Here is a 13,036-nt window from a genome sequence, read left to right on the forward strand (position 1 = left end):
CTGAACTGTAATACTAAGTAAAAGTAAAATACCATCATAATAATTTTATCTACATCTTATTTTAATCACAATTTTTAAAATTGAAGGTTACTTTTACTGAATTCATAACCATGAATTCAATCTCTATTCTTCTACTGTTCTACAATAAATTTTTCTCATTTGTAAGTAATTTAGAAGTGTGTGCAAAATGAATAAATACGTTTTGCATACTATGCATTTTACATATATATATATAATTTATGTTCTTATGTGTGTCTTAACATATTTACATTTTACATGCTTTTTACTATGTCTTATAATAATATTTACTACTACTACACAATTATGAAAACGTCATGTCACTTGCATTTTTGATTATACTGCACAATAAAAAAGGTACTGCCAAATACCGAAATTTGTCATTATTTTGTACAGCCAGACATTATTTACCCATTGATCTGATTTTTCAGATTGCAGTTGTAAATTTTCACCATCTTTACCATGCAAAATCACAAGCTCTCTCTCTCTCTCTCTCTCTCTCTCTCTCTCTCTCTCTCTCTCTCTCTCTCTCTCTCTCTCTCTCTCTCTCTCTCTCTCTCTCTCTCTCTCTCTCTCTCTCTCTCTCTCTCGAGTAACAGTGAAGCTCCTCCCCCTCCCTCCCTCTGTTTCTCTCTGTCTATCTCTGCTGGTGTTCAGTGGCAGCGTATCTCTTCACTGCAGAGGCAGCTACATTCTCTCCTTCAGGATGTCGGGCCTTCTGACCAACTCTGTTCTGCTTTTCCTCTCTCTGACGCTGTTCCAGATCCTCACACCAGAGGCAAAGGTAAAGCAAACACCACACCAGACCCTCATCATGTGTGTTTGGTGAGACCGATTCCTCTATAGCTATTTTAACCTGCGTGTTTTCTTCCTTTTTGCCTCTATGCAGTTAGAATAAAGGTTTGAATTGGCTGGTAAATGCTGATTTCATTCTGTTTTTCATTACTATTTCATTTTGAATATTTGTATTTGAATCATTGCACATGGATTATTGTGAATATGGGAGAGTACACTGTGTAATATTTAGTTGCTTTTTAGTTACGCTTAGCTGCGTGTTAATTTTTCTGCTGAACTGATCGAGATCACTCGAGCCAGATGGCGTGAAATAGGGCGTACAATCCTCATTGCCTGGCAACAACAGAGCATATATCAACAGGGCTTTACTGGCGAATAGAATCCTCATTCAATTCTAGAAATATCTCTGAAAGGCAGTGTCCAGAAATGGAGGCTCTTGCAAACAACCCAAGATCACATTAAATATTACATGCATCGTTCAATTACAGAGCTCCATGTTATTTTATGATGAGAGACAGCATTTGTTTATTCTGCAGCTCTATTACTGATTAATCCAGGACTGTACTATATTTTGTCATTAACTAAATGTAGGTCTATTCAGAGATTTTAAACATAGAATATTATATTTAATTCAATAACAAGTGTTACAAAGTCTTATTTGCAACAATAGGCATACTGGTCTCTAGATTCCTAGATAATGTATTGCAGCATGCACTGGAGAGATATGTGGGCAGCTGTTGTGAATTAAAGTAACTAGTAGAGTTTGTTTTGACCATCTGTTGCAGTCATTAGCGTGTGCGCTCAGGTTTTCAGCACCACGGACAGTGGTCGTCACTGATACTGAGCTGAATAGAAAAACCACAGTGATTTTGGAAATGTGTGAAGGATTATGGGCCGTATCTGAAGGGCAACACAGGACAAAATCAATAGTAGAGGATGCACAATCTCATTAGCAGAACAAACAGCCAGTCTTTCACTCGGAGCGGAGGAGGAACGCTGCCATGGCAACAGCTTTCAGAGAGAACACTCAGTTTTCTCACATCCATCCATCTATTCATACTATCCATCTATACTGTAAAAATGCTTGTGCTTCATGTGGCATAATTTAATTCAAATTCAATTAACTGATTTTTTAAAAGAAAAAGAGATTAATATGATTGAAACTTAATATTTTTTATTTATAAGCTGTACTATAGTACATATAGTATATGCTATAGTATATAGTACAGCTTATAAATAAATAAAATACATTTAAAAAAATATATACATTACATATATATAAATAGTATGTATTAATATTTTAATTAACATTTTTATATTTTCAGTTTGCAATTTGTATTTTAATTTTAGTTTAAGTTATAGCAATTTTATAATGTTCTTTTGTTATTTTTATTAGTTTGTTTGTTTTATATTTCTATTTAGCTTTATTTTATTTTTATTTCAGCTTTAGTTTTAGTAATTATCTTCAGTATTAATATTATTATTTATTTCATTAGTTCCCAAGGCAACATTTCTATGTGCTTTTTAATTTTTTTATTAGTTTGTTTTTTAATAGCTTTATTTTATTTTTATTCCAGCTTTAGTTATAGTAATTATTATTAGTAATAATTAGTGCTGTCAAATCGATTAATCACACCTAACATAAAAGTTTGTAAATATATATGTGTATATATATATGTATATATATATTTTTTTTTAAATATATATATATACAAACAGGAAACACATACATTTACAAACTTATGTTAGATGCGATTAATCGATTTGACAGCACTAGTGTTAATAATATTAGTATTTTTACATTTCTACATTTCCAATTCTAATATTTATGTTATTTTATTTAAATTACTGAAAACGATTTTTAATAGTTTTAGTTAACAGTAACAACACTGATTGGCTTACACTTAAACTGTACTGTAAAATGTTTTAATGTAAACAGTTTATGTTACACTATTAATATTAATAATCTCTAGTACGTTTTATAATGACACACAACTGCAAACAGATGTGACGCACTTTGGCTGGAGTCTGCAGGAGTTGAACTAGCAGAGGGTGTTTGTAACTTTGCAGAAAGTTGTTCATGTTAGAAATCTCTCCACTGGTCCAGTAATGCGGAGTAGAGCAGATGGCAAGGAACTGGAGGACATCAACACCACTTGAACTCATGGACAACAAGATAACAAGATCTTCCTACCACCCCCACACACACACACACACAACACACACATACAGGTCAGGGGCGGGATAGACGTCATAATGCGCCAGAGTGAGTCATCAAATACACTCACACATCAGCGCCCAGAGGAATCCTGTTCCTTTAGTTTCATACGTCACTATCTGCCTCATTTATTATGAATCATAACAGCCCTGAAATACCACACAAAGCTCAAACTGAAGAACCGACTCAACACAGAAACGGTTTCATTATCATTCTGATGCAACTGATGCAGAATATGATTTACAATAACACAAATCTTGCACAGAGGGCAGTTTTTGAACACCGCTGCTAGTTGTCTCTCAGCACTCGCTTTGCGATTTCAAATAATGATGCTGCACACAGAAGGTGAAGGCAATGTCATGACTCAGCAGACTTCGTTCATAACCTCAGGCCTCAGGCTTGAGCTGAGCTGTTCAGTGGCTAACATGAACAGAGAAACAGATTTAAGGCAGTCTCTAGACAATCAATCACTGCTGAAACGCAGGTCTCCTGTCAGTAATGGTGGACATAGAACATCAGAGCCAGTGACAGAACTAATATACGCTGAAGAGGAGCTGGTTACTCATACTGTCAGAATGTGCTTGCTATGCACACTACAGTGATTTCAGCTTCATGAAAAGCATCTTTCTTTTCTTCTCAATAGTGTCCAAGTGTAATTGAATGCCTGATTCACTGTGGATGGAGAGGAGGTGTGAGGATGAGAACAGATGAGAGGAGAGGAAAATGTGCTTACTAATGCTTCCTCTGAATGAAATGTGGTGAACTGTGACGAATGCATGAACGATTAGTATGTAAAGTGTTACATTGAAGTGGGAGGTGTGTGTTTCTGTGCTCTCAAAGGCAGATGTACTTCAGAACGTACAAATTTAACATATTCTACCCTTACTGCCATTCATCATACAGTTTGTCCTCTGAATATATTAATTGCTAAATAAGATTCAATTACATTATTAAATTGCATTAGATTATTAACAATAAAAAAATTAAATTGCATTAATTAAAATTTGTTATAGATGATTTAGTCCATTGGGTTATTTCCACTAAATTTCAAATAATAAAATAAAAGTTACAAATAATGAAATAAAAAAATGCAAATGAAATCGCTTAGAGTAGAGCATCTATGACCATTTTTTATGAATTCAATTTCATACCCAGACAAATATGCTTCACAAATTTACTGTCATAGACCAAAAATGTATACTATATGAATGCTGAGCCCCATTCCATCATTATTGCTATAGATGATGTAAGCGATTTCAGTCATTATAGTAAGAACTTTGTTGTTGTTGTTGTTTTACTAACAATCAGAGCTTGAAATTAACCTTTTTGCTCACCAGCCACTGTGACTAGTGGTTTTACAAAATTACTAGCCACTCAACATTTTCACTGGCCACAATTTTGACATCGATACCATGGGGAAAAACTGCCATATAGATATTTTTAATAATGTCTCATAATTTGGCAGCAGGTATATTAGGCTGTTGTCACTTTAAAGCCCCCCATAAATTAAAATCTAAGTGTTTTAGCTCTTAGGATGAATATGTTAGCCTTGTGTTAGATATGTTAGATGAGAGAGCGTAAAATAAATATTGGAAAGCTTTTCAGATAGTATTTCAGTATAGATAAGTATCGAAAAATCAATATATTTTTTTTACAACACTACATTGCACTTAGTTTATTATTTCAGATGCCTTTTTAAAAGACTACAATTCAAAAATCGATCAAATTCGACCCGCCAAAGGAGCTAACTGTTAGCGCATTAACGTTACACGTCCCTGCTGAAATCCACCATAATGTCAAGCCCTAAAAAAAATAATAAAAAATAAAAAATAAAAAGTTTAGCTGAAACTGCCAAAATGACTGAAATCTATAATAGCATCTTTATCCATTCTTAATTCATGTAATTTCACAAATTAACCGCTAGCCAAACCAATCCCCCGCCCACCAAAGACTGTCACCTGTCAAGGGAACTAACGTTAATCTTGCGGCGCCATCTCCAGAGTAACGTTAGACCATTAAACATAAACATTTATGAATGGAGAGCCCCATTCCATCTGCCATCTACTTACCAATGTACAGACTAACTCCATCCTCCACTCCATCATATCACTGAAAATGCATATAGCTCTCTCGTTCAGCCTCACTTGTTTCGAGGTTTCTCTTCTTCACCTGGTGTTATTAATGTCCATCTAACCTAATAAAAGTTTTTCAACGGCTCTGATTCAAACTAAAGGTGATACTGAAAGCTGATTGGCTTGAATGGACAGCCTTTGATTCTGCGTCATTTGAATATTCATTCTGATTGGCCAGTTTAGTAAGTAGAAGAGGGGTGTTGTTTTTTTGTTTGTTTTTTTGTTGTTTTTTGCTGTCAGCTTCCTCTAAAATTCGAATTCGAACAATCGGTCCTTCAGTGATTAAAAACGCCCCTGATTTACCGCGTACTAAATAAAAACGTAGTGTAATTTTATGCTTTGTATTTAAAAAAACAAAACATATTGTTGTTCGTTATAGGGTTTAAAATATGGGAAACATGATAAAGATTGGTTAGGCAGATTTAAAAATATTTAAAAATGTATTAAAAAATAATGAAAAATAATATACGTGTGTGTGTGTGTGTTTATTAATATACACATATAGTATATACATATATATATTTAGGGCCTGTGTATGTGTGTGTGTGTGTGTGTGTTTTGGGGGGGCTAATATACTGTAGCTTTACAAATGGTAGGCTATTTAAGAGTGCAATGCATGTAAATAAAAGTTCTCTGTACTAAAATGTGCACAAAGTTGTTTATATTGCTTTAACATGGAAACAGAAGACATCTTTCACCAATCAGCTGTTGGGTTTGTCTTCCTCCCTCTGTTTCTCAGCCTCTCTCTGCCATGCGTGGCGGAGGTCGCAGCTTTGACAGCCAGGCAGGAGGAGTGCGTCTCCGAAGAGACCTGCGGGATTCAGTCCCCTACGAGGCCCAGATGATGGCTTATCCAGCTGCTGACTTCAAGAGCCGGAGCAATGATCTGTACTACCAGCCGGAGGTCCTGAGAGCTCAAGGTCTGGGACAGGCCCTCCAGCGCCTGGTGGAGAACGATCAGAGGCGGGAACAAGAAGCAGCTTATCTGGCATCAATGCTGCGTCTCCTTAACCAAGCACAGAACAACGGACAGGGCAAGCCAGAGGAAGATGAGGAGGATGAGGGGGATTTCCAGGCACCGTACCCTCCGGACTACGATGAGACCGAGCAGGCCGTGAGCATGGCCAAGCCCCAGGGCCTTCTGGATCCTCAGCTTACTCAGGCTCTACTCAACCGCTACAAGCAGGAGAGACTGATGCAGGCTGGACTCGCTCCGACAACCAACCGGATTCCAGAGAGAGAGCAGGACAAAGACCAAGAGATGCTTAGGTAACGGAAACCAGTAGCCAGGCCTCAGAGTCAGGGTTATTACAAACATTTTTGTTCATTAAAGCGACACTAAGTACGATTTTTTACCTTAAAATAATGTTTTCAAAATCGTTTCAGTGGTTCATCAAGTCGTGATATGGTGAAATGCACTTATGCCACCACTTTCCGGTCCTTTATCTGATATATATATTATCCACGCTATGTAAGTTTGCCAGATCGGGTCGTGTTTCTGTAGTCCAAATGAGACATAAGAAAACTACAAATTTGACTTGCTTTACGGCAAGCGTTACAATTGCCGATAGGTTGAGTGTACTCGACAGTAGACTACAACTACATGCAAGATACCTAGCAGCCGGGTATCTTTTGAATTGTCATCATGATTCCAAAAGCCGGTGCTGGATAGACAGAGAGCATGTGCGTGCGTGTGCGTGCGACATGCGATAGGCTAAATTATTTACGACTGCAGTAATGGACAGTTCCGCTTCCAACCTGTAAGTTACTTGGTAAGTTACTTGGTGTTGCTTTAAAATAAAGTTGAAACAAATGTATTGTTACTAGCTGGAAATAAAATTAAAAATAAATATATGAATTAATTCGTTATTTAAAATACATCAAAAATAGATTAAACATAAAACAGTCATGTTTAAATAATAATAATAATAATAATCAAATGAATCTTGAAAATATAGTTTAAAAAAGCGGTAACTTTACAATAAGGTTCGTTAGTTAACATTAGTTAACTACATTAGTTAACATGAACTAATAATGAACTGCACGTATACAGCATTTATTATTCTTTGTTAATGTTAATTTCAACATATACTAAAATCTTGTTAACAATAGTTAATGCACTGTAAACAGCCATGAACAAACAATGAACAGCTGTATTTTTATTAACTAAGGCTAACAAAGATTAACAAACACAGTAACAAATAGAGTGCTCATGTTCATGTTAGTTAATACATTAACTAATGTTAACTAATAAACCTTATTGTAAAGTGTTACCAAAAAAGCTAATTCAAAATATTATTACAAATATAAATATTAGATGAAAACCTCAACTAAAAGTAAAACTAAATAATATTTTAAATCAAACAGTAGAGCGCTGGCGCTTGCAACGCCAAGGTCATGGGTTCGATTCCCAGGAAAAGCAAGAACTGATAAGAATGTAAATGTGTGCCTTGAAATGCAATGTTAGTCGCTTTGGATAAAAGCGCTCGCCAAATGCAAATGCATAAATGTAACAAATATTAAACTAAAATTAAAATGAAAGCTGATATTTTGATTTCATGTTAACTTTAAGCAAACAAACAACAGTATATCTGTCTTTGCATTGTTAAGGTATCTTGTTGAGAAGATCCTCTCGGGCTTGGCATCAGGTGGCAGTCAGGGTGGCCCTTCAAACCAGCGTGCCAAACGGGACCTGAGCGCCGTGGCCAGCGTGGAGCGATCCGGAGGACCCGTCCTAAAACGCTCCCGCCGCTCCCTAGACTCGGCCCCCGTCCCACAGGTGGAGGCGTCACTGCTGAGGGTGAAAAGACTCGATGACGACGACGACGATGATGACGACAGAACGCCACATGTCGGCCTGCAGAGAATGAAGCGCATAGACACTGACCTGCCGCCCCCCAAAAAAACCAGCCGCAAGCGCAGGGCCCTGACCTTCGACCCCGCCATGATCGCACAGCACATCCTCCAGTACCTGCCAGCCTGAAGAGTGCATGAGAGTCAGAGGAAAACAAGGGAAATGTGGGGAGGGGGAATAGAAGGAAATCTCGACAGACAGAGCGAGCTTACAGATACGCCAGCATTCATTGTCATCTGCCTACATCTAATCGAATCAGGCCTGCTTGCCAAGGTACTCTGATATGATGTTACTCTGTTTCGATGTTATACTATAATAAATTCCACACACATAACAGCTTATGGAATATGCTTTTTGTTTTCCTTCTTTCTTGCCACATTGTACAGGCGTTTTAATACCTGTTGGTAACCCGATAAAGCTGCTGGTCTCTCACTAACCACAGCTTGACCTGGGTCTTGCAAGAGTGCGTTTAGGTGACGTTTCTCGTGTGAGTTTCTACTGAGGGCCATTTACATCTCCCTGAGCTTCTCCACAGATTAAAGGAGCGTTTGCTGGTTCTGCTCCTATCATGCTCCATATATCCTTGTGTATAAGAGCTTTACTACAGCTGTCTGTGGGTGTGGAGAACCTCTGTGCCCCATTTTCTAATTAAAAGCGAAGCAACAGAGCTCACATTGTACTTTCTGCTGTTAATACGGCTCTATATGGAAAATAAAGTCATTTCTAGGTTGCTGTATTGAATATTTCCTGTAATAATGAACATAAATTCGCCTATAAAACAGCTACCCATTGATAATTCACAACTTAAACATTGTGAAATCAAATTTACATACACTACCACATTCAAAGTTTGGGGTTTATTTATTTTTTAGGTCAATAAGTTAATACTTGTATTCAGCAGGGATGCATTAAACTGATCAAAAGTGGCAGCAATGTTACAAAATATTTCTATTTCAAATAAATTATGTTCTTATGAATTTTCTATTCATCGTTGACACCGTTTTCAGTTGTTCACTGAATAACTGTTTTCAACATTGATAATAAGAAATGTTTCTTGAGCAACACATCAGCTTAGAAAGATTTCTTAAGAATCACATTAAATATACCATTTTCCACATTAATATATCAAAAATATATGATGTTCATCATGTGTAAAATACAACATATTAAAACCAAAAAAATATTATTTTAAATTGTAATAATATTTAACAATAACAATGTTTTTTTTAATCAAATAACTCCAAACTTTTGAACAGAAGTGACAAAGACATTTACATCCAAATAGCAATGAATATACACAGAACAAAATCCGAACATCAACCTATGAAACTGCTTAATCCAGAATCAGTCAATTTCACTTTTTTATTTGATTTCACAAATTAATTTAATTGATATTTACAGTAACAGTACAGTAACACATCAGTTGGTACTACTACATCTATTGTATGTTCTCTTATAAATGACATTTCTGTTTGAAACAAATGATTGAGAAACAAAAATCTCTGAAATATTATATTTATTGCAGAAGATATCTGGTACAGGTTTAAACAGCACAACACGTCAGTTCAGCTGCTTTATACAGCAATAAGCAGCACTATGTGAGTTTAGGCTCATCTAAATGTCTAACAGTGAGTTTCCTGTCCTCTCTTTCTCTGATTGGCTGTTATAGTGGTGTGTCTTCTTAATGTCATTTGCATCCTATCCGAGCTTGATGAAATGTTTTCTGTCCTCCTTGACTTGGCTTTGAAACACTCTGTCTGATAATAACTAATCACTGTCCTAATTTTCATGCCCTCTGTGTTTATAATCTGACTAAATGAATTTGTGAAGGAAATCGTGGCTCTGAGTATATAAACGCTTTTCGATATTCGTGCGGTCATAAAATCATGTACAAAAATACATATCTCTGCACTGCAAGTTTTGTCAAACAACAAAAATCACTGTACGTGCTAATAAAGTGTGTGTGAACACCAACAGTTTGTTTAGAACTTTGCATTGCTTTTAAACTGGAAGTGAATTAGAAATGATTTCGCATTTAACATTTAATGCATTGGCTTAAAAAAAATCACACAAGCACAACAAAGAAAATGACTTTTACGTACCGGTATAAACGGTCGGTGGGTGAAGACGATTCAGACTGCATGTCGTTTTAAAGTCAGCATAAAACTGAAGTTGCAGTTGTCTTTACTATCATATTATTTCCATAGACACATAATAATCACAGCAATAATTATACAATCATCGAGTATTTGCCTATTTTAATCCAAACAGCGACTTTTTTCAGGGCCGGGCAATGTATAGGCCTATGTGTGTGTGTGTGTGTGTGTGTGTGTGCGTGCGTGCGTGTTTAGACCAGAAGCATGCATTAAGAAAATAAATAGGTCAACAATTAAACTGATTAAACAGATATATAGAATAACAGGTAACACTTTAATTTAGTGTTCAATTCTCACTATTAACTAGTTGCTTATTAGCATGCATATTACTAGGATATTGACTGTTTATTGTAATAAAGCACATATTAATGCCTTATTCCACATGACCATATTCTACATCCCTTAATCCTTCTCAATACCTTAATAAACTTAACAACCACCTTACATACTATTAATATGCAGTAATTAGGAGTTACTTGGGGAAAAGTCATAGTTAATAGTGAGAATTGGGCCCTAATCTAAAGTGTGACTGAATTATAACACTGAAACTGTGACTACATCTTCAGATCTCGTCTTAAATTCATGCACAAGAAATGTCCAGAACACAGAACCAAACATCAAACATCATTTAATTGGAAACAACATTCATTTTATCTGTTAGACTTGGACTATAACTCAAATAGAAATGCACTAAAGAAAATAACCCTTCCTCTTCTCTATTTAAAGCCGCCATTATTAGATCAGACTAATGTTCCTCCGTCAGGGGAGAAAGGACTCGGAGACAGTTGCCAGGTGACTGTTTCTACGCAGACAGGTTATGTAAGCTGACTTCACAGGATGATGACATCATGCCGAGCATTTCTTCACACGTTTCATGTCATCGTTATTTGTCGAGAGTGAAGTTCACAGACGACGTGATGAAACGGCCACCTGAGAGGGTGAGAAGGAACAGTGATGTGAGCTCCAGAAGAGAGGAGAGGATGCTGGGTTGAATGCTAGTGCCAATTAAAAACATAACCTAGATTCCAGTCTTACCAGCAGTTTCTGGCTGTTGAGAACAGCTCAGGCCTCTTTCATGCTGCCAGTAACAAGCCCGTCACTGAGGAGGAGAGAGGAGAAAACAGCATGATTGAAACATCTGGATGTAGAGGATAATATGATAATGAATAGGATTAACATCTATACATTTTAGGAATTTAGCAAATTAAGAAAGCAAGCAGTATAGCTCCAGATATCACCTTATTACCACAATATCACAATCAAAAGGAAAGTCAGTTTGTTGTATATTTGTATTAAAAGAAAAATAATTTGCCAACATTAATTATATATTTGAATATATGTTAGAATATTATATGAAATATATATATATATGTTAATTATATAATATATTATATATATAGGTTTTATATTGGCATATTGTTGTTGTTTTTTTGTATCATTTATATTCTATTATAATATTTATTAATATTTTGAGTTATTTTTATATTCTCAGGAGACATTTTCATTTTAGTTGTAGTAATTTTGTTAATATGAGTTTACTATTTAGCTTGATCTTTATTTCAGTTTAGTTTTGGTCATTTTAGCAATTTTATCTTTAACTTCATCTAATATTTATGTTTTATTTAATATTAGATTTATTTCAATTAACAGAAACAATTTTAAATATAGCTGCGAGCAGCGATTACGGGCCCAAGCCGGTGGCACCGCAACCCCGGTGCCTTTAGTTACCTAAAGGCACCGGGGTGGCGGTACCACCGGCTTTGGCCCTTCATCGCTGCTCGCAGCTATATTTATTTATATATATATATATATATATAAAGCCGGTGGCACCGCCACCCTGGTGCCTTTAGGGTTATTGTGCACGACGTGCAAAAACGTAACCCTGCTTTGACTGTCGAAAAGAAGTGTGCTGTAGAGCTTGTATCAGTGTGGGCTCTGCAAAAGTGTGCATTGAGGGCAAATGTCAACCACAAAGTATGCGAGAGCAACCTTCTGAAAGGTCAGGTCTACATCCAGGTCTACATCTGCCGTGTGTTTACATCATAGTAGTGAAGTTTGAAGCAATCAGGTGATTTCAAAGCTTTTTGAAAGTGACAGACTTCCTGCTGCCAGTTGGTGGCGCTATAACCGGGGTGGCGGTGCCGCCGGCTTTGGCCCTTTCACGCTGCTCGCAGCTATATTTATATATATATATATACACACACACACACACACATATATATATATATATATATACATAAATATATATATATTGTTTTTTTAAGAGACAAGACAGAATATTACTTGCCTGATCTGATTAGAAAAATAGTGTTTGTGTGTGTGTGTGTGGCGTAATTGAACAATGTAGACATAAAGACATACTCCGTCCTTTTGTTCATACAGGACATTATTCAAACTGCAAAGTGTTTACTTATATTTGTGTACACTCGCAATAAAACACAACATTGTGCTTTTGTCAAACTATAAACTCTTGTCAAACTGTAAACTACAACTGTCACCCAACCAATATCTCTTACACACACACACACACACACACACAGTTTAAAAGCAAAAAATATCAAACAATCCTATTTAAAAACAGTCTGTGGGAGCCATCTTTTGGACATTCATCATATCGCATTGGTTTTCATTTCTTGTCATCAAACAAAGCCCTAATCTGTTTATTTTTTCAGTTACACATTCTACATTGATTAAAAAAGAAAAATCAAAGGTGTTTTTATTTTATACAGAAATAAATAATCTATCATTCAGATGAGAATAAAGTTAGTGTTAGTTCAAATTTTAAGGAAAACAAATATATGATCTGAAATATAGCACATTCATGTAAAATTCATTTAGGTTCGATTACCAAACATACAATCTT

The 13,036-nt window shown here is 35.9% G+C and overlaps 2 protein-coding genes across 2 annotated transcripts in view; one reads left to right on the forward strand and one right to left on the reverse strand.

Moving 5' to 3' along the window:
* Positions 1–645: 645 nt before the first annotated feature.
* On the forward strand, positions 646–8,358 carry pcsk1nl (proprotein convertase subtilisin/kexin type 1 inhibitor, like). Its single transcript, XM_056265309.1, has 3 exons — positions 646–802; positions 5,903–6,432; positions 7,774–8,358. The coding sequence occupies exons 1-3, from the start codon at positions 725–727 to the stop codon at positions 8,144–8,146; spliced, it is 981 nt and encodes a 326-aa protein (XP_056121284.1). The 5' UTR covers positions 646–724; the 3' UTR covers positions 8,147–8,358.
* Positions 8,359–11,170: 2,812 nt separating this feature from the next.
* lhfpl4b (LHFPL tetraspan subfamily member 4b) overlaps positions 11,171–13,036 on the reverse strand; it is a 75,694-nt gene continuing 73,828 nt past the window's right edge. Inside the window, exon 5 of the mRNA XM_056265313.1 lies at positions 11,171–11,272. Coding sequence (XP_056121288.1) covers positions 11,247–11,272 — 26 coding nt within the window. The 3' untranslated portion in view covers positions 11,171–11,246. The remainder of the gene's footprint in view (positions 11,273–13,036) is intronic.

This window comes from Rhinichthys klamathensis, unplaced genomic scaffold (genome assembly GCF_029890125.1).
Source record: "Rhinichthys klamathensis goyatoka isolate OS25496 unplaced genomic scaffold, OSU_Roscu_1.1 h1tg000231l_1, whole genome shotgun sequence".
NCBI classification, from domain to species: Eukaryota; Metazoa; Chordata; class Actinopteri; order Cypriniformes; family Leuciscidae; genus Rhinichthys; species Rhinichthys klamathensis.